General features: G+C 47.3%; 1 protein-coding gene across 1 annotated transcript in view; it reads left to right on the forward strand.

The window, feature by feature from the left end:
* The window catches only part of UPF1 (UPF1 RNA helicase and ATPase), a 493,404-nt gene that overhangs the window by 26,988 nt on the left and 442,473 nt on the right, over positions 1-23,943 (forward strand). Inside the window, exon 2 of the mRNA XM_069215891.1 lies at positions 12,490-12,629. Within this exon, the coding sequence (XP_069071992.1) occupies positions 12,490-12,629 (140 nt within the window). The remainder of the gene's footprint in view (positions 1-12,489; positions 12,630-23,943) is intronic.

Raw genomic sequence — 23,943 nt, forward strand, 5'->3', positions numbered from 1 at the left:
GTAGCAGTATTGTCAAAGTATCTACTGTGCCTGACATTTTCAGCTGCACGTCCAGTATTTCTGCTGGGTCCAGGGCTCGAAGGGCCTAGGAAGATGTGTGTTGTAATTCAAGAATAGATGAGGTGCTACTATTTAAAACACATCCTAAAAAGAGGCCTAGTTTTACTCTTTTGAAGTTGTTACAGCATAATGCTTCATTACTTCCATCGTACTGCACCTTTGTTGTGTTGCCTCATCGATTAATTACTAATCCTAAATATATATATATATATATTTTTTTTTTATTAAAAATAGTTTCTACCACTAGGAGCTTTTTTCAGACTGTTGTTGGTATGACAAAATGGTGTTCAATTTTTAATTTTCACCATTTCATAGGTGGCTCCTCCTGTTGGTCATGAAAGTCGCACATCTTGCATTCAGTGTCAGTCAACAATAATTATAATATTTGAGTGTGATGGTTATATTTGTAAAATTAAAATTTTTGAATTGACCCATAGTAATACCTAAAGGTCTAAGCGGGGTCAATTGTAATGGAGAAAATGCTGGCTGGTCCTTTATCTGAGAGATCCCTAAACAAGAGTATCCAGGCATTGTGAAATGATCAGTAGTTTCAAAGTCCACATTTGGAAAGCACACTCTCTTACTGATATTGTGTTGGCATGTTAAGAAGACATAAAGGCAGTGAAAAAAGGAGGAGGCAAAAAAAGAAATGAACTTCATCCCTTATCAAATAGGAAAAACATAACGGATATGGCTTTAAGTTGTAGACTAACAGAGAATGACTTGTAGCTATTCTTATTGTATTTTAGTTTTTTTTTTTTTTTCTGCCTAATCGTCCATGGGATTCTGATGGATTGACCAGAATGGTGGCCCCAGAGAGCCGTTTTTAAGAGTTATTGATCTTTAGTTATTGATCAGAGGTGCACCTTTCTTCTCTCACCATAACTGACATTGGGCAACAGGACTTGTGTCCATATCTTTTCAGACAACACTGATATTTAGGGTGGGGAGTGGAGTTGATTGAAATGTACAAAAGACATAAATGTGGAATGGCTAGTGAAAGTGCTGGCTATCCAGTGAACAGTTGAGTGTAAGCCAAATCCACTTGGCAGAGTAAAGTTTAACTTTTATAGCTTTGGCCGTTCAGAGAGCATAATTGCATACATATTTGTTTCATTTCTCATTTGACATCAGCTGTGTGAGAAATACAAGTTGAGGCAGTTTTAAAATAAACTGCAGTCCAGTTTACCAGCCTTCTACAGCCCCACCCCCAAGTTTGGCTCTCTATAAAGTTGGTATTATCCTACTTGCAGAGTGTAACCATGATAAGAGAAAAGAGAAGCATTGAAATGTGAGTTTGCCTGTAACACAAGAATGTGATGCAGGGCCACGTTTACAAAGTAAAAAGTAGTAGTAGTAGCTTTTATTGCATAATTACTTAAATTCATCGCATACAATACAAATACTTTACCATAGAAATACTTCTAGACATATGCAAGATCCTCAGCCTCACTGCATTCAATTGCAAGTGTTGGTGTGAAGAGTGCAAAGTGTGCTAAAATCAGATGCCAGTCCTTGTTATCAAGTCTAATGACATTGAACATATGAGTATTCTACCTATAATGCTGTCTGCATATCCGCGTGGATGCTCAAGCAACAGATAGTTATAAAGTCTGATAAAATTAAGTTACAGAAGATCTAAAAGCTTAAAACTAGAGTGCCAATGATAAGTGCATGATGTTGTTGTATAGTCTCATCCTTTAGAGTGCAGTCCACGGGCACAGCCATGGCAGAGTGGTTGCCTATTCCAAACTTCCCTAGAGCAGCTTTCCATGGGTGAGAAAGGCGCGGGAAGCACAGTAGTAATTCACAATAGTATGCGCTGAAAATTCGAACAGGGATGCCCTGTCTGGCCTATCAATCCAATGTCTAGCTCGGAGTCTGATGCTATTGTGGACCTTTCATGGGTGAGTAAGCCTGTTGCTTCAGCAGGAGGTGCAAGTCCTTTTGTTAAAGGATGCAGTTGAGTTGGTTCCAGAGCAGGAAAAGGTGTAGGGATGCTATTCAAGGTATTTCCAGATTCCCAAGAAGGATGGTCGATTGAGGCCTATCCTGGACCTGAGGATTTTGAATTGGTTCCTCAAACAGGAGAAAATCAAAATGCTGACCCTAGCACAGGTGCTTCTGGCGTTGAACAAGGAAGACTGGCTTGTGTCTGTCGACTTGCAGGATGCTTATTTTCATATCCCCATTCTGAAGTCGCACAGGAAGTATCTCCGGTTTGCGGTAGGGTCTCAACACTATCAGTTTGTGGTCCTTTCTTTTGGTCTTACTTCCACACCTCGAGTCTTTACGAAGGTGATGGCGGTGGATGCAGTGGACCTCAGAAGGGAGGGAGTATCTGTATTCCCTTACCTGGATGATTGGCTGATCAAAGCCGGGTCCCCAGAGCTTGTGCTGCATCACTTGCAAATGACAACACAGTTGTTGTTCAACCTGGGCTTTATGGTAAACGTACCCAAGTCTCACCTGGAGCCCTCTCAGCGCCTCCTGTTCATAGGGGCAGTACTGGATACAACATTGAATCAGGCCTACCCTCCGCCTCAGAGTATTCAGGACATTCAGGTGTTGATTCCAATGTTTCATAAGGAAGCGGTCTGTTCGCTTCTTGCATTCTGTTGGTGACTCGTGCATGTTGGCACATGAGGGCTCTCCAGTGATGCCTCTGCAAGCCATTGTTTCAACACAAAGGGGATCTGGAGGAGTCGATAACGATCTCCAGAGAGACGCTACAGCGGATCTAAGATGGTGGGCTGTGGACGGCAACCTTTCCCAAGGAAGGCCGTTTTGCCTCCCACCTCCGGTGGCCACGGTCATAACAGATGCTTCCATTCTAGGGTGGGGAGCTCATCTGGAGGACTTAGAGATCAAGGGCCATTGGTCTTCAGCGAAATAGCTGTTTCACATCAATCTGTTAGAATTACGGGCAATACGTCTGACTCTCAAGGTCTTCTTCCCGTCCCAGTCAGTTCAAGTCTTGACGGACAACACTACTGCAATTTGGTACGTCAAAAAGCAGGGAGGTGTAGGGTCGTACCTTCTCTGCAGAAAGGCTCTGTACCTTGGATCAGGACCCTCGGATTTGCATAGTAGCAAACCATCTGGCTGGAGTTCTCAACGTACATGTGGACAGTCTCAGTGAGCATTTCTCGGCCTATCACGAGTGGTGTCTCCATCCAGACCTGGTTCTTCACATCTTTTGGATGTGGGGATTCCCACAAATAGACCTGTTTGCCACTCAGGAGAACACACACTGCCCATCCTTCTGCAGCCTCCAGTATCTGATGCAAGGAGCATTGGGGGATGCGTTTTGGTGTCTTGGTGCGACCAGTTGCTTTACGCCTTCTGCCCCCCCACCCCCCAAACCCTTGATTCCTTGGGTTCTGAGGAAGATTCGCAAAGATCGGGCTCAAGTCATTTTAATAGCCCCGGATTGGCCAAGAAGGGTATGGTACACAGTCTCCAACTCTCACTGTGCCCTCCGCTCTATCTCCCTCACAGGGCAGACCTCTCCTCGCAGTCGCAGGTTCTACACCCCCACCTCCAGAGCCTGCACCTACATGCCTGGAGATTGAACGGGGGGCAATATGAGTTCCTTTTCTCTCCACTCCACCAAGAATGTCTATGCTAACATGTCAAAATTCGTTGCTTGGTGTGGAGAAAGGCAAATTGATCCCTTAAAGGCCCATTTGTCTGATGTTTTACTTTTTGCTCTTTCCTTGGCACAGAAGGGATGTGCAGTTGCGACTGTGAAGGGTTATTTATCTGCTCTGTCGGCCTTCCTGTGCCTTCCTGATCCGCCTTCCTTATTTAAGTCCCCTTTAGTTATTAGATTCCTGAAAGGTTTGACTAACAAGTTTCACTCAGTTTGTCATGTCTCAGTGGTATTTGAGTTTGGTTCTGACTTTCTTAATGGGTTCACCGTTTGAGCCTATACATTTTTGCCCGTTGAGGCTTTTAGTTTTAAAAACAGTTTTCTTAAATGCTATCACGTCGGCTAAGTGTGTGAGTGAGCTTCAGGCTCTGTGTGAAACCTCCTTTTACAACATTTTATGCTGACAAGGTGGTGCTGAGAATCAGGGCAGCTTTCCTTCCCAAAAAAGTCACTCCCTTTCATATGGGTCAGTCTATATCACTCCTCCTTTTACCCTCCTCCTCATTCGTCAAAGGAGGAGGAAAGACTTAATCGCTTGGATCCTAAAAGGGCTCTGTTTCTACATTGAGAGGACCAGAGACTTTCGAGTTGATGGTCAACTCTTCGTTGGATATGTGGGTGAGATGAGGGAAAAGGCCATCCACAATAGAACCCTTTCCAGGTGGGTCATTCTTTGCATAAATATTTGTTATTCACTGGCAAAGAAGGTTCCCCCTGAAGGTATTGGGGCCCATTCCCCCATGGATAAGTCTGCTACTTCGGCCTTGGCTAGAGGTGTCCCAGTTGCTGAAATTTGTAAGGCCGCAACTTGGGCTTCCCTCCACACTTTCGCAAAGCATAATTGCTTAGACTCGGAAGTGAGGAGGGACCTCCATTTTGCGCGTCCTGTTTTGCAGGAGTTCTTGGTTTGACCGGTCAGGCACCCACCCCTAAGTACGGAACTGCTTTGGGATTTTATTCATAAGGTGAGGAATCCACAGGTAGTTGTATTCATCAGAAGAACAAGTTACTTAACCTTTGGTAATGCTTTTTCTGGTGGATGAGTAGCTACCTGTGGATTCCTCACAGTCCCACCCACCTTCCTGTTGCCTGATTGGTCAAACCAAGACTTTTTTATTATAAATGTATATACGTTTTTGGTGTTTTTATATAAACAAATATTGTGGTTTGTATTTGGGTTGGTATATATTCTTTTTGTGAGGTCGGTATTCACCTGTTTGCCTCGAAGGCATGTAAAAAAATTGTGAAACTGAAGTCAGTACGCCGGCGAGGACTTCTTATTGCCACAATGACGTCAGCCGGAGTCTCGTGCAGAGCCGTGCAATTGTGACGTCCTCGTCGATGTGGAGAGCTAGGAAGAAAATTTCAGTTGAATGCTGGGGCATTGGGCGAATTCATAGGGTGAGGAATCCACAGGTAGCTACTGTATCCACCAGAATAAGCGTTACTGAAGATAAGTAACTTGTTCTTATAGGCTCTCATCTGGCACTTGTCTAAAGATGCAGTTATCCTGCCAGGGAATGCCAAATGTCCGTAGGTGATAGCCGGGAGTAGTTTTTCTTTAATGACCCTCCCGATTGCCTGAGTTGTTGGTGACTGTAGCCGAAGGTGGAGTTTTGTTAAGACGTAGGTAGCTCTTTCCGCCTTAGTTCTTTTTGCCGCTACCTGGTATGATGTTATCCCTGTATTTGATAACCAGACTCCGAGATAGTGATATTTATCTTCTGTTTGTATTGTTAGTGGGCTAAGCTTTCACTCTTTGATGTTTTTGGCCTGATGACCAAAGACCAACACCTTGGTTTTTGCCGCATTTGCCCTTAAATCATTCTTTTAATTGTATCTGTGTAATATATCCAAACCCCTTTTCAAACCTATTCTGGTCTGAGCAAGAAGCACCAAGTTGTCTGCATATTGCATATATTATGGGGAGCTCGGTCTTCCCCAATTTCGGGGGGAGTGTGTTTCCTCTCGGCATATTCTGCTCTCAAGTCTGCCGTGTACAGGTTGAAAAGGGTGGGCGCAATGACACAGCCCTGTTTTAAACCTTTATTGGTATTCATTTTTCTGGTCGCAGGTGAGTTTGTGATCTTGATTCTCACCCAGGTGTCAGAGTATAGTGAGATTCTGGAAGCAAGCAGTTTCTCTGGTATCCTCCATGCTGCTAGCTTCTTCCAAAGGATATGGCTCACCACTCCATCAAAGGCCGCACTATAGTCTATATAGCAAACATACAGCGGCTGGGCCGATGGTTTCAGTGCTTTCTGAGATAGCTAGCACGTTGTCTAAAGTGGAAGACCTAGGTCTAAAGCCGGTTTGGTATATTGGTATAATAGTGTTCTCTGTGATCCATTTTTCCGGCTCTTGTAATACCCTTGCATAGGCTTTGCCATCCACATACAGAAGGGCCTATAGTTTTCTGGAAGATTGAAGTCTCCTTTTTTTTATAGATTGGGTGCAATATTGAGCCTTTCCATTCCTCTGGGACCACAGAATGATGTAAGCAGTAGTTGAAGAGGGTGTTCAAGGGTTTAGCCCAATAATTTTGGTCATCTCTGAATATGCACCCTGTGAGGCAATTTGGTCCTGGAGCTCCATCCCTCCAGATGTTGCCGATCACTGTTTTCACTGATTTAGTTGTGGTTTCTAGTGCCTTATCTACAGGGCCATCCAGATCGTGTAGCCACCCTGTGGTGCTCAGGGCTGTAGTGTTCTGGGTCTGCGTAAAGATTGCCTACATGGGATTCCCACGTGCTGGCTGATATCTCATTATCCTTACTTGTTGTTCCATGGAGTAGAGTTGATATAGTCCCAAAATTCTTTACTTTCGCGCAGTGGTTATAATGCATGTTGGTGGATCCAGCTTTCTTCAATCTCCTTTTGTTTCACTTCCCATATTGCTTTTTTGTAATCTTTCCTCACCAACCTCCTAAAAGCTTCTGCTTTTGGGGGATTTATTCCTTCTGCAGTATGCTTCTGCCTGCCTGCATTTCCACTTACTGTCTGTATTCCCTAGCTGTTGTGAACCTAGCTGTTTTGTCTCTTGCTACCTGCAGTACCTTGGTGCATAGAGCTGCATAGTGACTCATGTAAATTCCGAATCATATTTGCCCAGTGGTCACTAATTCTGCCTGCCCCACTTCCCAGCTTTAATGGGCCATTGACCTGCTTCCATAGATCATATTTCCTCTTGCATGGCAAGCTCCATTTGATCCCTTTTGTCCAGGGGCACAGCTTGGTTGATAGTTGCAGCCCGCTGGTTTTGTAGGACAAGAGTCTCTGTGCTTGGAGGCCAATCTCTTTCTGTGGGTTGTGATCACTCTCTGATCTTCCCATCACTTTATGGCATATACATCTGTGTAGTAAGGCTGGTCTTAAGAAGATGTAATCCAATGTGGATATCTTTCTAAATGTAGGGATCAGAGAGCCTGCTACTGTATTACTGCAGTTAGAGTTTCTCAGGTCATATTCCTTGAAAAAAGGTTTCTAGGCTTGATTTTATTTAATCTCCGACGAGACCTTCCTCCTGACTAAGGTGCTGAGTGTTAAAATCTCCTGCAATTAGATATTCGTGGTCCGGGTAATCTTAAGAACTCCTTGAATAGTTCCAGTATAGATTTGACCCTTGCCTTCTTGCTATCCTGCTTAGTATTTATGTACAAATTTATTATGGATATTAGTGTAATTTTTTTTGGAGCGAGCTAGACAGTGTATGGTTATCACATGCACGTTACAGGTCGAGTTCTCCCAAGACCCCAGCTTAACTACTACGTTTAGCATGACGTATGTTGCAAGACCACCCATGTATCTTCCAAACAGATTTTGTGCGGGAGATTGTGTAGTTAAGAAGCCCTTTATGGGCTTGGTCTCCGGCGTCCATGTTTCCTGTAGGCATAGTATATCTGCATTACTTAAAATGCCTTCAATATTGGAGCTAGCAGTGAGGGTGGCCAAGCCAGCCACATTCCAGCTGAGTATCCCAATCACCTTGTTGGCTTCATTTGGAGGGGGTCCTCTATTGCTAAACCTGCATTTCCCCTTTGGTCAAACTTCAGGGAGCCAATCCCTGTCCCTGCCTTCCCTCTTGTTGACATCATTGCATGCATTATTCACTTGAGTTCCTCCTAAGTTCCTTGCCAGGTGTGTAACTTTCTTGTCTACTTTCAAAGGTTTCATCGCTGGGGTCCCTCGCAGGGCGCTGACAGACTTAATTTGGCATTCTGGTTTAAGTTCCCTGGCCAGAACTTGAGGATGGTGTTGTCTTCTGGCTTGCTGTTTTTTATACCCCAGTTTTCCAACAAGCACTCATATTTGAATATTCTTTCTACTGTGCCCTGGTCAGCCCACGTCGTTAATTTAGACTCTCTGGGTGATCCATGTGTATGTTAAAATTTACTGTTGAAAGATCCTCTGATGAGAGATACACTTAAGCTGGTATATGATGTAAGAGCTGAAGTATATTTGATTTAATATGTATATCCCAAGGTCCTCGAGTTGCATATAAGGGAGACGAATAACTGACAGTTCCTTTAATTCCTGTGGAATTCCAGCATTTAATTTCAATGTACCACAGTGTTCTGTACATTCTCAGACCTATACATGGCAGAGTTCTCTCTGGTGACTACGTGGGATGCTGTAGAATGGTTTCATTCATTGCTTCATGGATACTCCTGTACCTGCTCTGTTGCTTCTGGACATGGTCTCATTTCCTGTGTCAGTGTGTGGGCCTGATGGTCCCAGTTCCCATGTCTTAGTGCCCGGAGGGCTTGCCTCCTGTCTCCCTTTGGGATCTATTCTAATTCTTTGATAGTTCGTACTTTGAGACGTTTCCTTCTGGTGTTGTTGCCGGGATTGCTTGTCTGGTTACCAGAGGGCGTGCCTCCCGCCCCGCCCCCCCCCCCGAGATCTTCTCTGTTAGATTATAAGCACCTTTTGTAGGTTCTTCCTGTGATTGTTGCCTGGAATCTGGGATTGCTTGTGTAGATACTGGGCGGCTTTCCTCCCGCCAGTCTTCCGATTCTATTCTGATTGTTTGCCAAATTGATCCATGCGAGGCTTCTTCCTGTGATTGTTTCCCAGTTACAGGCATCATCATAGCCTCCGTTAGGTTTGTTGTACAGAATTTGTTCTTCATTCTTTGAGTCTTGGATTAAACCTACAGTGGTGCTTATCCCATCCTTCAGTAAAGGCTTATGATTCATAGGTTTCTTCTTCACAGCGTCTGCTCCCAGGGGAGCTTCGCCACCCCCCACCCATACAAAATTGTTCTATCACCAGTGCAGGTTCTAGAACACCTGACTGTGAGGATACCAGTTTGTGATTGAGACCTTTGTGACCCTTACATGTCCTTCACCATTGTGGAGCTCCGGGAGGGAACTTGCTCTATCCCCTGCCGCCAAGGTTGAGCTGCTACTATCCTCGTGTTTGCCCGTTAGGGGTTGTTTTTTTCCTTTTCCGCCACGGTCCTCCCCCAGATCTAGAATGGGTTGTGTGTTGGAGCAAGTTTCGGGAGCGAGAGTAGATGGTCATTTCTGCTGTAAGATTGGATAGGTCTCCAGCTGAACTGGCATAACCCCGAGGCCTGTGATGCCTTTCCTGTGCAGTTCAATCTGCTTGTGTTTTTTTTGCAACTTTGAGATTTTTTTCAATTTCTTCTTCTGTCTTCTTAGTTGCTGATTGCGCGAATCTGATACCAGGAACAATGTCTTGGTGGTTTCCCCAGAGTCTTGCTCTTCTATACTGTTTCCGCCTACCTTGATGTCAGCAGTGGTCGACTGCTTTATGTATGTTATACTTAGTTGCATGTTGTCTGATTCCATCTCCTTGCTACCTTCTTCACCTTCTGTGAGTGTTGAGGATTCCCTTTCAAGTAATGATTCAGTAGAAGCAAAGGGTCCCCTTTTGTAGGTAGGCTCAAAGGGCACCATGTCCACTGCTTTTTCACTGGGGGACGCGTTTTCCATTTTGTTGGGTTCGTCTCCAGTTTTGCAGTATTGAATGAGACAAACTAGTAGCTCAGGTAGGGTTGATATTTCGTCATTGTGGGTCCCTTTAGACATATTGTCAGCCTGCCATCTGTTACCTAGTTTGTCTGGCTTACCACTTAATAGATTCAATTTATTGTCAAGTGCAAGTATGCTTTGGGCCAGTATGTGGGTAAATTCTAGATGAATCTCCATCTTATGTGATTGCCAGGTAAGTGCTTTAACTGCTGCGAGAAGATATGCATTGATCGTATTTATAATATGATCTGGTTTACCCTCTGCTCCCTTTTTGTTGTTTAGCTGGTTTTTCCTCCCCCGTGGACACTTCTAGCCTCCCCCTTGTCTCATTGCCGCTTCCTGGCAATTCCACGCTGGGTTCCTGAGGGACGCACTCATTCAGTTCTGGTGTCAAAAAGGATGCCAAGGGCCCTTCCTTTGTGCCTTGTTAGAGGTAGAGCAGGACTGGCTGTTGCCTAGGCTTTCATACACATAGATAGGTACTCTCCTTTTAGTGAATCCTCTGGCCGGTGAATCTCTGCCACTAGTTGCCATTTGTTTTTTTGTTTTTTTACAGGATCGGCCTTCCTTTTAACCAAATGAAGGCAGGTTGATGCAGAGGAGGCTGTTTTAGTTTCCTCGGTTCCACAGTCATGTCCTGCTGGGCAAGCATTGGAACTAGGTAGGCTGCCAAGATTGTTGAGGAAATTGTTACTTTCTTGCCTTGTAGTATCTGCGGTATCTACCAGATCTAACAGTTCACCTATTGCTGAGGATTCCAGGCTGGAGCCTATCACGTCTCCAGCACATCCTGGTGGGCTACTTGGAGTATCCAATGTTGGATTGGGAGGTCTAGTGAGAAGCACCATTTATGTGATTTATTAGCCACAAGGTTGTTGGGTTCTCCGGCTCCACTCCTTGCTCTTGTAAAGTAGTTATGTATATATGATTTCCTTGTGTTCAGAACCTTTCGTTAGAGTCCTGTCTTATGATTCTTCTGGACTATGGGCGATTGGGCAACCTTAGCATGCAGGCCCTTGTCTTTTCCTTCTTGACAATTAATTTCTGTAGTTTCCGTATCAATGACTTTGATCCTCGTGGGGCCTAAAGCGCTAGGACAGGCGGGATGTGTTTTGCTATATTGGGTTGCCTTCTCGTCTATCTGTGAACCCTGAGGGTGGTAAAGATCCTATGTTCTGGTTACCAACAGCCCCTGAATATTTTGATAGCTCTGTCTCCTTTCCAATTTTCTTGTTTATTCTGCACTCCTTGTTTCTGTGTCTGCCCGTCTTCCAGAAGCGTAATGGACCTGCTCGATCTACTAGGCCTTCTTGTTGCACAACTTGCTCAAGTGGGTAGTATGGCTTTGCAGTGTTGGCGCCTAATAGAAGATGTGAGGAGTTATAGATATGAGTAGATTGGATCCAACTGGTTCACTAGTGATTTACTAGTGATTGGTGGCCCTTTGCCACTCGTCTCTTGCTGCTTGCATCTTGCCACTTCATCCTCACAGTTGAGCACAATGAGCGCCACCACGCCCTCAGCCCAGGCCTTCTGTGCTATTGTTCCTTGTGGTTCTATTGATTTGGTGTTTGCTGCTGCAGACCTCGGGGCAAGGAGGGCACAAGCACGCTACTACACCCTGCAGAGTGCTTGGACAGTCTTAGTGAACTTGAATAAGCTGGATGATCCTACTAAATGCCAGCTACTTGTTGGATCCTGAAGGTCCTATGGATTGATACTGAGCTGTTGGTTTGAGGCTGGGATTGAGACAGGAGCCCCTCACTTATGGCGCCCACTGCCTCAAGAGTCTTGCAGCCGCACTCCAATGGCGAGTGGGTCTCGCCAGTTTCCTCTGCAAGCCGCACCTAAACCTCACTGGGCTTCCTCCGTGGGGGGCCGGGGTTCTCCCTTAGCAGCAGCCGCCGCCTACGGCTGCTGTGCTTGCGCAAACTGTGCAGACCTGCTGTAGTGCTGTAATGCTGTGATGTCCAAACGTCCAACTGCGTTCAGTGATACTCAGAACTGTGCAGCTTAACAAACGCTCCTCTTGCCTTGTTGGATTGCCTTGTTTAAGTTGCCTTTCTCAGTCTAAATCCAGGTCTCTCAGAGCCGGCACAGCCCCCTCCTGCCTTCCCTGTCTCCCTCCCCACACCCACGTGCCACCCACCCTCCTCCTGTGCCTCTGCTCACCTCCTGCACCCCCTCCCACACTTGCCTCACTATACTCCTCAGGAGGGAGTAGTAGGGGGGGGTGGAGGAATGAGGAATGAGGAAGGAGAGGGAGCCGAGAATCGGGGATGGGGCTAGGGCGCTTGCCGGAGGAGATCAGGCAGTTCAGGACAAGTCAGGCAGGCAGGGACTTCCTTGCTGTGAGCTCTGGCTTAGTTCCGTACCGCCCTGCTTGGCACTTCAATGTATTTCGATGTGCGTTGTGATGGCAGTAGGACCACAATGGGTGGAGCGGGGACCCACGTCATGTCCAACGCTCCTACACCCACTTTGCGGTTTATCACTTGTGTGACCCGCAACCTGCTGGTTGCTGCTGAGCTAGGCAGTGCAGGCGGGTCCGAGTCTACTTCTAATGGGTCCAGGTTGGTCCGCGGCTCAGCTTGGCTGCTGCTGGCACCCCGTTGCATCCTGGTGCCGGTCCCGGGGTCAGGTTGGCTTGCTGCGTCCTTCGTCTCTCACCGAGTACCCATACCAAACCGAACTGCCACTGTTAGTAGGCTGATGAAAGCTATTTCATTAATTGGATAAACTACATTCTTGAATAGTTATTATTTTTCTCTGCAGGTTAATGGACCTGATGGCGTTTTGCAGAATGGTGCTGTTGATGATGTTGCAAAGACTAGCCAACTGCTAGCAGAGCTGAATTTTGAAGAAGATGAAGAAGATACCTATTATACAAAAGACCTTCCAACTCATGCTTGCAGGTAAACAATATAAAACAAATCATAACTTCAATGTTCATTTGGCAACCCAGGGTCCTGCTCCCTAATTCAAGACTGAAAGCAACCTAAACAAAAAACCTAAAACTGCAAATAGAACGCAGTCTGTTGTATACAAACGTAAAACAGACTGTCAGTCCTGACTTTTTTTTTTCTCCAACTTGGCAGTTTTAGCTTGTCATTGCAATCCTTTTGTTTACATTCTACATGAAAAACATATGTATTCTGACCTTTAGTTAATGGAATGGTGGATGCAGTTTGTATGTTAACTGAAGTTTAAATAAAGGCCTCACAGTCTGCTTGCTAGTAGATCTAGACTCTTCTGCTTGAAAAGGGCTCGACCTCCGTGAATAGTTTAGTACAATATGTTTGCTGCAGCGAGTTTCCGTTTATCTTAATTTGTTAAAGAGCCCATCTATGAATGCTGTCACACCTTCCCCTTCAGAAGTCGAGCCATCTACATCTGCTTTCATCCAGTCACTCCTCTGTTGCCGAGTTCTGGAAGGTTTCCATTATGTTTCGAAGGTTATTTACTTTTGATTAATTTGTCTATTTTATGATTGTTTTTCGAGTTGTGTCCATAAAGAGTTATGCAATTGTATGATAATTTGAAATGTAAGATACACATAGTTCTGCATTTGTGTTATCATATATGTCACACCCTATGACTTTTCATAGATCTTGGCTCTGAAATCATGAATTATAGAAGATCATGTTGATCTGATTCATTTTAAAAAGTAGTTGTTTTTAGGGAGTGTGTACGTTCCACAGCTGTGCTTTACTTTTAAATTCCACAGATCATGGTGCTTACAAGCCTGAAGGGTTTGCTAAACCCAGACCTACTTTTGTATTTTTCTCGGTCCTTACTTTGCTGGTGTCTGCATCAAAACATGTTTCAAGCCCTGCTATGCTTTCATTTCCGGTTTTTGATTCTCATTTTTGTCTATAATAATGGTGTTGGTGCTTGCCATCTGCTTTATAATTGTGAATTTCCGGTTTTTGATTCTCATTTTTGTCTATAATAATGGTGTTGGTGCTTGCCATCTGCTTTATAATTGTGATTGTTTTTATTTCCTAAATCGGGGACCCTGGGTTTGTGGTGTTTGAAATTTGAGGATTGGACGAAATTGATAGTTTGCAAATTGTGTGAAATGTCCATAATCTGAAAAATGTGAAAGATGATCTGTGAAATTAAATTACAAAGAAGATTAATTATTTTACAAGGCAAAGTTAGTCATTGTTTGAGTTGATACTGGTGGCATTGAGTGATACGTTAAACTGAATTTAACAAGTTTACTTTTAAACCCTTTTGCTGCCCATATTTGACAAAATGTACGTCATGAAAGGAAGTTGACAGGATGTCCTTATGACACACATAGATATAGCCTATATAGACATATTTGTATGTAATTATGAATGGCGTAGCTTTTTGTGTCTCGTCTCTCCATTATGACGTTCCTTCGGTGCATGGTTATGGGTACAAAGGAGTTTGCCAATGCCAGATACCGGATTTCTGGACACAGCCAAACTCCTTAATGAGGTGACTGTCTTATTACTATGCACGTGATGATGAGACATGCAGCAGATAGGACTGATGGAGGTTCCCTAGTGCCTCCTAGATCCATATAGGGTTCGAGCTGGAGTGCTGGGATATAGCATGTTCTCACAGAAGCTGTTACTGTCCCAGCTGCACCCTAGCTAGCCCATTAACTTCCGCTACTTTTTTCTTTTGGAAGGATATAGGGCAAAAGTAGCAGCCCAGCATCCAAGCGCCCCTCTTTTGCTCCAGGCACCACTCACTTCAACAGAAGAAACAATCCAGGAGGCTGAGACTAAATGAGATGAAAGATTGTTGTTCCCAATCCCTTCACTTCCCAACTTCTTAAGTTTCATGCCGCTCCTCCTTCAATCACCCAATTCTGATAGATTCAGTAAAAGGCCACCATTAGCTCCCTGTCATGGTGCAGCTAAACACATCTGATAGACACATCTAGGTGCAGATTCCTTACCTTAGAATTCCCTGGCATCCACTTCGAATCCGGAATTTATTTTCTGCTGAGCAGTACCCTGCCCATGTCGCCGTATGGCGTTGTTCGGATCCGCGTGCGTCGTCCGCGTCATTGGAGCGGTCTGTGACGGCAGTCTTCTATATAGGCACCACCCCGGCGCGCGTATGTCAGTTCTTTTCCTTTTGCGCGGGTTAAGCGCGGCCGGATAGAGCTACCCTTTTTTTGACGTTTTGTCAAAGACTTTTTCGATTGTCTGTGTGAATGACTTGGAGGAAGACTGGATTCGAACCGTGTGGTGCATGTCAACGCGCCATGTTGGTCAGTGATACGCACAAAGTTTGTCTCTGGTACTCGAAGGACCATGATGCAAAATCATGCGACTGTCGGGCCAGGGCTCTGAAGGCCTTGAAAGAGAGAGAGAGAGAGAGAGAGAGCTATCTCTCTCAAACTTCTAGCGGCCCGGCAGCCGTCATCGGTCGGCGCGACTCAGATCACAGTCCCACCCTAGGACGTTGCGGCACTGCCCCAGGAGCCCCCAAGTGATCTTCCATGCATTAGAGGTCATCGGGGCATTCAGGTAAGAGGCACAAAAAGTTGTCCAAGCTTCGACTGACGAGGCGTCCACGGAACGTTGACGTTCCGAGCAAGGCTCTGCAGAGCTGTCTCCAGGGTCAACTCTGCATCTTCCCCCTTTCCGGAAACCAGAGCGACTCCCGCTCAAATGAAGGAATTTGAGGCTCTGCACCTGTCTTTTTGAGTCGGCTGCACCCTCGAGTGGGTCTTTGGGCCCCGCATGATCAGCAGGGGCCCCATAAGATTAGACATCGGCGGCTTTGGTGCCGTTGGGGACCCCAGGATCCGATAGTGGATCTGGACCGGTGCTGGGTTGTCAGTCGACCTCCTCCGGTGCCCGGCCCGACGTTGATGCTTCCTCCACCACCGGTGCCCACTGGTAGTGGTAGCCCCATCCTCATTCCGGATGATGTGGAGCCGGAACAACGTCATGCGACACAGATTCTGACTTTGGTACCCATTAGACCCAGATCAGTGTGTGAGGCTTATTTGGAACAGCCAGGCACAGGTGAGGAATGGGAGGGGTCTGAGGACCCTTTCGAATATGGATTGGAGCATGAGGACTGGTACAAGGATCTAGGGGAAGCCAGTGAGCTGGATACTTCTCCAGATACTAGCATGCTTTCTCCTCCTGCTGTGACTACGGAGGAGGAGGGCATCTTATGCCATGGTGGTGCGTAGGGCAGTTGAGTTCTTGGACCTAGACTTGCCTACGGTGCCAGTCAGGACTAATCTCGTGACTGAGGTGCTTCAGCCAGGGGTTGCTACATCTGAGCCGATGTTACCCTTCAATGAAGCCCTCACAGATGTCCTTCTGGGAACGTGGTCCAAACCCAGCACAGGGGCTCCTGTGAATAGGGCAATCGGCTGCCGCCATAGACCAGTTCCAACTGACCCTAGTTTCCTCACCCAACACCCCACCCTGGAGAGCTTGGTGGTACAGGCCTCCACTTCCTCTGGTGCCTTCCCTTCCGCTACCCTGGATAGGGAATCCAAGAGGCTGGACCCACTTGTTAAGAAGTTGTTTTCTTCCTCCAGCCTTTATAGTGGTGATCACATCTGCCAGGATAGTAGTGAGATGCAGGCTTTATCATCAAAACCGCCGTATCTCACTGTATATATCTTCTCTATGCCCATATAGGCAACAGACCTAACCCTCAGGATCCATCACATGCTGGTCTGCACTTCATGATGGCTCTTGTTGAGATGAGAAAGCACAATCTTTAACCACTTAGATTGGTATCCTAGTATTAAAGACACTGGTTAGGAAGGGTATGTAGGAAAGTGCCAACTTTCTAGCACACTTAACCGCACATTTTGCTTTTTGCTCGGTCAGTGTGCTTGGACTGTGGTTCACTGGGACCCTGCTACCCAGGACCCCAGTGACGGTGCTCGCTCCCCTAAATTTAGTTAACTTTCACATCCACAATTAACATACTGATCCATTATAAGTCCCTAGTATATATCGTACCCAGGGCATTGGTACACCAGGGGTCTCTGTAGTAGGCTGGCCTGGTTTGTAGTGGGTAAATAAGGTGCTTACACCTTATACCAGGTCCAGTTATCCCTTATTAGTGATATGTAGGCAGTGTTCTAGCAGCTTGGGCTGTCCAGAGGTAACTGTAGTAGAGCAGCTTAGGCTGAACTAGGAGACATGCAAAGCTCCTGCAATACCACTATAGTTACACAGTACATATACACAATAAAAGACAGTACTAAGTGTTAGCAAAAATAAAGGTACTTTATTTTAGTGACACAAGGCCCAAAAAATCGTAAAGACAATACCTTACACTAGAGACCAACATCAGGTAAGTAAATAGTCAATAGAATAGTGCAAACAGTAGAAAATACAATAGAATGCAATAGGCCTGGGGGCAACACAAACCATGTACTAAGAAAGTGGAATGCGAATCACAAATTCCCCCTTAGGCAAGTGTAGTGTTTAGAGGGGCGCTGGGAGTGTAAGAAAACACCAAAGGTAAGTTTTTAATACCCCATTCCAGAGCCCAGGAAAGTAGGAGTAAAGTAATGCAAGTTTCCTCAGGGCATACTACAAGTCATGATAAGAGATTGCAAGAACCAAGCAAGACTGCAATCAACAAATGGTGGATTCCTGGACCTGAAGACTTGTGAAGAGAAGAGATCAAGTCCAGAAGTCGCAGAAGATTGCAGGAAGGACAAGAGCCCCTGCCAACCTAGAAGATGGTGCAAAAGTGGATTCTCCGGTTAGAAGAAATCTGCAGAAGAGCACCAAAGAAGATGGCTGCGGGTTCCTGCATGGTGCAGGAGATGTCCCTCGTCGAGATGTTGGATGCAGGCTGTTTGCGTCGCTGGATTCTTCATACAAGCCTTGGTTCAAGCAAGGTTGCGATTTGTGTCAAAATGGCGCTGCCTGGACCCAGGAGGGACCTGGGGGCCTCAACTCTGACTGAGGAGTCAGAGGGGATACCAAACACTGGAGAAGAGACCACAGATGACCAGGCAGCACCCACAGGAGTCCCAGGACACAGGGACAAAGAAGATTCAAAGTGCGGTTGTGCAGCACAACAAAAGGTCCCGCGCCGCCGGAGAACAACTCAGCGAGTTGTGCGTCGCAGGATGGAGTGCTGGGGACCTGGGCTACACTGTGCAAGGAGTCGTCTTGGAAGAAGTGCACAGAAGCCCAAGGAGCTGAAGATGACACGGTGCACAAGGGTACTGTCTCAAACCGGGAAGGCAAGCTCTTACCTCCACCAAACTCGGACAGCTGGTCCTAAGAACAGTCTAGATCATGTTGGTCAACCACCTGTGTTCCAGGGAGCATGCACGTTGTCAGGAGAGGAGTCCCAGAGAACCGGTCGTAGTCTTAGAAGATGTGTGCAGGAGCAGGGAAGTGACTCCGTCACTCCACGGGAGATTCCTTCGGTTCTTCTGGTGCAGGGTGAAGACAGGGAGTTCTCCGAGCGTGCACACCTTGGAAACTGTTGCAGTTGCTGGCTATGGCAGGTCACAGGAGTTGTCCTAGATACTTTGTTGAACTTACAGCGGTTCCTGGAGCAGCCTCCAGTTGATCCAACGGTCAGAAGCTGAAGCAAAGGATGAAGAGGATTTCTGGAGGAGTCTTGCAAGGAGAATCTGAAGACACCCATAGGAGAGACCCTAAATAGCCCTGAGAGGGGGGGAGGATTGGCTACCTACCCAGGTATGCACCTACAGGAGGGGTCTCTGACGTCACCTGCTGGCACTGGCCACTCTGATCTCCAGAGTGTCCCCACACCTTGGGAAACAAGATGGCTAATGCCAGGGACACACTGGAGGAGCTCTGGTCACCACCACCCCTGGCGACCTACAAGAAGAAATACTGCTAAGCTTTAAAAAAAAAAAAAAAAAAACCTCAGCAGAGAAGGAAGACAACTGCTTTGGCCCCAGCCCTACTGGCCTGTCTCCTGCTTCAAAGAACCTGCAGAAGACCAGCGACATGTCCAGCGGGACAAGTGACCTCTGCCCAACTCCAGAGGACTGCCCTGCACCCAAAAGGACCAAGAACTCCAGAGAACAGCAGCCCTGTCTAAAGAAAGCTACAACCTTGGACTCGCTCCAGATTGGTGAGTCTTGATCCCTGTGCATTCGACGCCCGTGTCCAGGTGGTCCAACGAGCAAGAGAGGGTCCCCAGGCTTTTGCGAGCAAGTTACCACCGTGGGTTGACCTTTACAACCCTCCAGGACAACACCTGCAGAGGAAATCCTGAGGACCCCGTGGACTGTGAAGCTCCGGACGAAGATATCGGACGCCTAAGAACATAGTGCACCCGCCGTCCCCAGGCCTTGGAGAATCAGACCCCCAATGCCTCAACTTCCAGCAGGCGGCCCTCCTCCCTGTCTGGCCAGTGGTGTCCTCGAGACACCCCCCTGGACCTAGCCTGCAGACTCTGGGTGCCCCCCGGGGTCTCCGCATAGACCATCATTGGAAACCCGATCTCCTGTTTACACCCTGCACTCAACCTCACCTGTGCCGCCGAGGGTGTGTGTTTGGTGCCTACTTGTGGCCCCTCCAGTGCTCTTCTAATCCTTACTGGTCTGCCTTCCGGGTACTTACCTGCTGGCTGACCTAATTCAGAGTGCCCCCAGTCTCCATAGAAAGCCCATGTTAATTTTGCCTAGGGATTCCTGGTTTCAGACCTGCAGGTAAGTACCTGCGTCTTCAGAGGGCAGACCTGGGGTGTGGTTTAGAGGAAGACTTTGGGAGGGAGTGGGGGGGAGTTGGGTGTAGGAGGGGGGTGCACACCTAGGCACCAAACATATACCATCAGCTGCACTGGGGCAGACGGGTGCAAACAAGGCATCTGGTCTCCAGTGATTCACTGAGGGGAAGCCGGTGGTCACTCATGAGGTTGCAGACGAGGTCCAGGAGCTTGTCTCAGTTGAACCACAGGCTGGACAGGGAGGAGGGCCGGGCCGCCTGTTGCACGTTGCTGCATCTGAGGTCAGGAGCTCCAAGGCTTGGGGGATGCGTATGCAGTGTGTCTTTAGGTGTCGGATATCTGGGACTGGATCTTTCGCGGTCAGGGGGGTCCTCGGGATTCCCTCTGCAGGTGGCGTCATGGAGGGGTGGAGGTGTCAACCCAGGGTTGGATACTTGCTCAGAATCGCCTGGGGATCCTCTCTAGCTGGTTGGGCCACCTGGACATGGGCGTTTGGTGCAGAGTGGTCAGGACTCACGCATTCGGAATGAGGCTGGAGTTCTTAGTTGTTGTTTTCTTCTTTAGACAGCGCTGCTGTCCACAAGAGTTCTTGTTCCTTTTGGGTGCAGGGCAGTCCTCTGGAGCTTGGCAGAGGTCGCTGGTCCCGCTGGATGCGTTGCTGTTTTTGTTCAGGTTCTTTGAAGCAGGAGACAGGCCGGTAGGGCTGGCGCCAAGTCAGTTGTTGTCTTCCTTCTTCTCTGCTGGGTGTTTCAGCCATGCAGTCCTTCTTGCCAGGTCTCCAGGAATCTGGTGAGCTGGTTTCAGGGAGACCCGAAGATCCTAGATTTAGGCTACTGTCCCTGAGGGTGGCAACACCCTCCATGTGCCCACTCCCTTTGGGGAAGGGGGCACAAACCTAATCCTAATGGTCCCTGTCCTCCAAACCAAGATGGAGAAATCTGCATGGAGGGGGTGGGGGGCTGGGGGGGCGCACCTTGGCTCTGGACACCTTTGGGCTGGTCCTGGCTGGGGTGGTCACTCCCTGATTTTCCCGCCGTACTTGCTGCCAAAAGTGATGCTTTGTCTGGGAGGTGGGGGCAGAGGGGGGATAGGGGTGGGCAGGGGGGGGGGGGGGAAGTGGGAGGGGGGGTAATTGACGTTAACTCCACTAGTGTGATCCAAGGCTTGAGCCTTTGAGGCTCACTGCCAGGTGTTACAGTTCCTGTAGGGGGGGAGGTGTGAAGCATCTCCACCCAGGACAGGCTTGGTTTCTGACCACAGAGAGCACAAAGGCTCTCACCCCCATGTGGTCAAACTTGTCTGAAAGTGGTAGGCTGGCACAGACCGGTCAGTCCTTCACTAGCAGTTTGGCTAACGTACAGGCGGCATCTCTAACATGCCCTCTGGGTGCATTTTTCAGTAAATCCCACACAAGCATCAGTGGGGCTTATTGTGCTGAGAAGTTTGATATCAAGCTCATGCAGCTATGCCCTCACCTGTGCACCCTGCCTTAGGGCTTTAAGGCCTGCTAGAGGGGTGATTTACCTGTGCCACTGGCAGTGGTTTGTGTGCATGGCATCCTGAGGGGAATGCCATGTTGATTTTGCCTTTTTCTCCCCACCAGCACACATAAGCTGCAAAGGCAGTGGTTATGTGCTTGGGGAGGGTTCCCCCAGGGTGGCATAATACATGCTGCAGCCCTTGGGGACCTTCCCTGGCCACAGTGCCCTTTTCCAAGGGATTTAACTGTGTGCCAAGGGTGTGACAATTGTGGAAGCAAAGGTGCAGATATTGGGAAAGAACACTGGTATTGGGGCATGGTGAAGAAGGATCCCAGCATAGTTTTAATGAAAGCTTGCATCCGCATTAGGCAAAAAATAGGGGGTGGGATATGTAACCATGCGAACAGTGACACTTTCCTACACTCCCTTCCCCCCCCCCCTCAAGGGAAAGAGGATGAGACTAACCTTCCCAAGAGTCTTCGTTATCTAAGTGGAAGAACCTGGATAGGCCAGCAGGATTGGCATGGGCAGTCCCAGGTCTGTTCCACTGAATAGTCAATTACCTGCAGAGATATGGACCACTTCAAAAGTTTAAGGTTCTCACCTTACATTTGCATTCACCATCTTAGGTGTCTGTGGTCAGTTTGAACAGTAAAGTGAGTACCAAATAAGTATGGTCTTAACCTTTTCAGGGACCAAACCACAGCAAAGGCCTCCCTCTCAATGGCACTCCAACTCTGCTTCCTGGGGAGTAACCTCCTGCTAAAGAAAGCAACAGGCTTGTCAAGGCCATCTTCATTTGTTTGGGACAGGACTGCTCCTATCCCATGTTCAGAGTCATCTGTCTGCACAATTGACTGCCAGAATAATCTAGAGCTTTGAGAACTGGTGCTGAACACTTTGCTTCTTTCAGGGTGTCAAAGGCCTTTTGACAGTCAAGAGTCCAGTTTACCTTTTTGTGCATCTTCTTTGAGGTGAGTTTTGTGCGGGGAGTCGCAATGGATCCATACCCCTTCACAGACCTCCTGTAGCACCCAGTCCAGCCAAAGTATGCCCTGACTTGAGTCTGGGTTTTGGAGCTTCCTAGTCCAGAATTGTCTGGATCTTGGGCTGTAAGTGTTGCACTTGGCCTTCACCTACAAGGAGGCCCAAGTATACAACTGTGCCCTACCCTATTTGACACTTAGATGCTTTAATAAAGATGCCTTCTGATTGCAAGGCATGTAAAACCTTCCCCAGGTGGATCCTCTGATCCTGCCATCCGGAGCTAAAGACAGCAATATCATCTAGATATGCTGCACTAAAGGACTCCAAGCCAGCAAGGACTTGATTCACCAACCCTTGGAAGGTGGCAGGAACATTCTTGAAGCCAAAGGGCGTAACAGTAAACTGATAATGCCCATCAGGTGTGGCGAATGCCGTCTTTTCTTTTGCTCCAGGTGCCATCCTAATTTCCCAGTACCTTGCAGTTAAGTCAAAGGTACTTAAAAAAAAAAAAACATTGGCTGCACCTAATTTGTCAATCAATCTGCTCTGAGTATAGGGTGTGCATCTGTCTTGGTGACAGTTGAGACCTCTATAGTCCATGCTGAACCTCATTTCTCTCTTGCCATCTTTGATGTGAGGTTTGTGGACTAAGCCCACTGGGCTAGCCCAGGGACTGTCTGAGTGCTCAATTACCCCTAACTCCAGCATCTTGTGGACTTCAACTTTGATGCTCTCTGACTTGGTCAGACTGTCAAAATTTTTGTTTTGATAGGTACTGTCACATGTTTCCACATCATAGGTACACAGGTGTGTCTGACCAGGGGTCAAAGAGATGAGCTCAGCATCCTGCTGTAGGACTTGCCTGCAGTCAGCTTGCTGTTGGGCAGAGAGGGTGTCTGAGTAGACATCTCCATCTACTGAGCCATCTTTAGGGTCAGTTGAGAGGTCAGGGAGAGGTTCATTCTCTGCTTCCCAATCCTCATTAGTAACCATCAGCATGGTTATGTCTGCCCTATCATTGTAGACTTTTAGGCGGTTAACATGGATCGCTCTTTTGGGTGCCCTGCTAGTGCCAGGTCCTCCAAGTAGGTGACCTGACTTTTATTCTAGTATTAGGTTAGGGCCACTCCATCTGTCCTGAAGTGCCATGGGAGCCACAGGCTCCAGAACCTAAAATTTCTGCCCTGGCTGGAATTCTACCAGTGCAGCCTTTTGGTCATACCACAACTTCTGGATTTGTTGGCTGGCGTAAAGGTTTTTGAATGCCTTTTCAATGTACTCGGGCATCCTAGAGCGGAGACCAACCCATAATCCACCACATCTTATTTAGGCTCAGTGAGTGGTCTCTCCCAGCATTCTGTCACAAGTGCCAGTTGTCCCCTTACAGGATGGCCAAACAGAAGCTTAGAGGGTGAAAACCCTACTCACTTCTGTGGCACTTCTTCATAGGTTAAAAGCAGGCATTGCAGGAGGACATCGCATTGCCTTTTATGTTTTTCAGGGAGCCCCATGATCATGCCCTTCAATGTCTAGTTGAATCTCTCAAAAAGTCTGTGGGTTTGTGGATGGGATGGTGTGGTGAATTTGTAAGTCATTCCACACTAATTCCACATGTGTTTTAGGTAAGCTGACATGAAGTTTGTACCTCTGTCAAAGTACTTCCTTAGGAAAACCCACTCTGGTACAAAAAAATACAATCAGGGCCTTGGCTACTGCAGGAGCTGTAGTAGACCTAAGGGTAATTGCTTCAAAGTATCTGGTAGCATGATCCACTACCACCGGTATGAACTGGTTCACTGACGCTGTGGGTGGCTCAAGTGGACCCATACTGTCCACACCAACCCTTTCAAAAGGACCCCCCACCACAGGAAGTGGAATTAGGGGGTCCCTTGGGTGGCCACCTGTCTTGCCATTGGTCTGACAGGTGACACAGGAGCTGCAAAATTCCTTCACTTTCTGATGGATACAACTACCTGTGGATTCCTCACCTATTGAATACTCCCCTTGCGCCAGCATCCGACGGAAATCTTCTTCCTAGCTTCTGCACGTCGACGAGGATGTCACAATT

This window comes from Pleurodeles waltl, chromosome 12 (assembly GCF_031143425.1).
Source record: "Pleurodeles waltl isolate 20211129_DDA chromosome 12, aPleWal1.hap1.20221129, whole genome shotgun sequence".
Lineage (NCBI taxonomy): Eukaryota > Metazoa > Chordata > Amphibia > Caudata > Salamandridae > Pleurodeles > Pleurodeles waltl.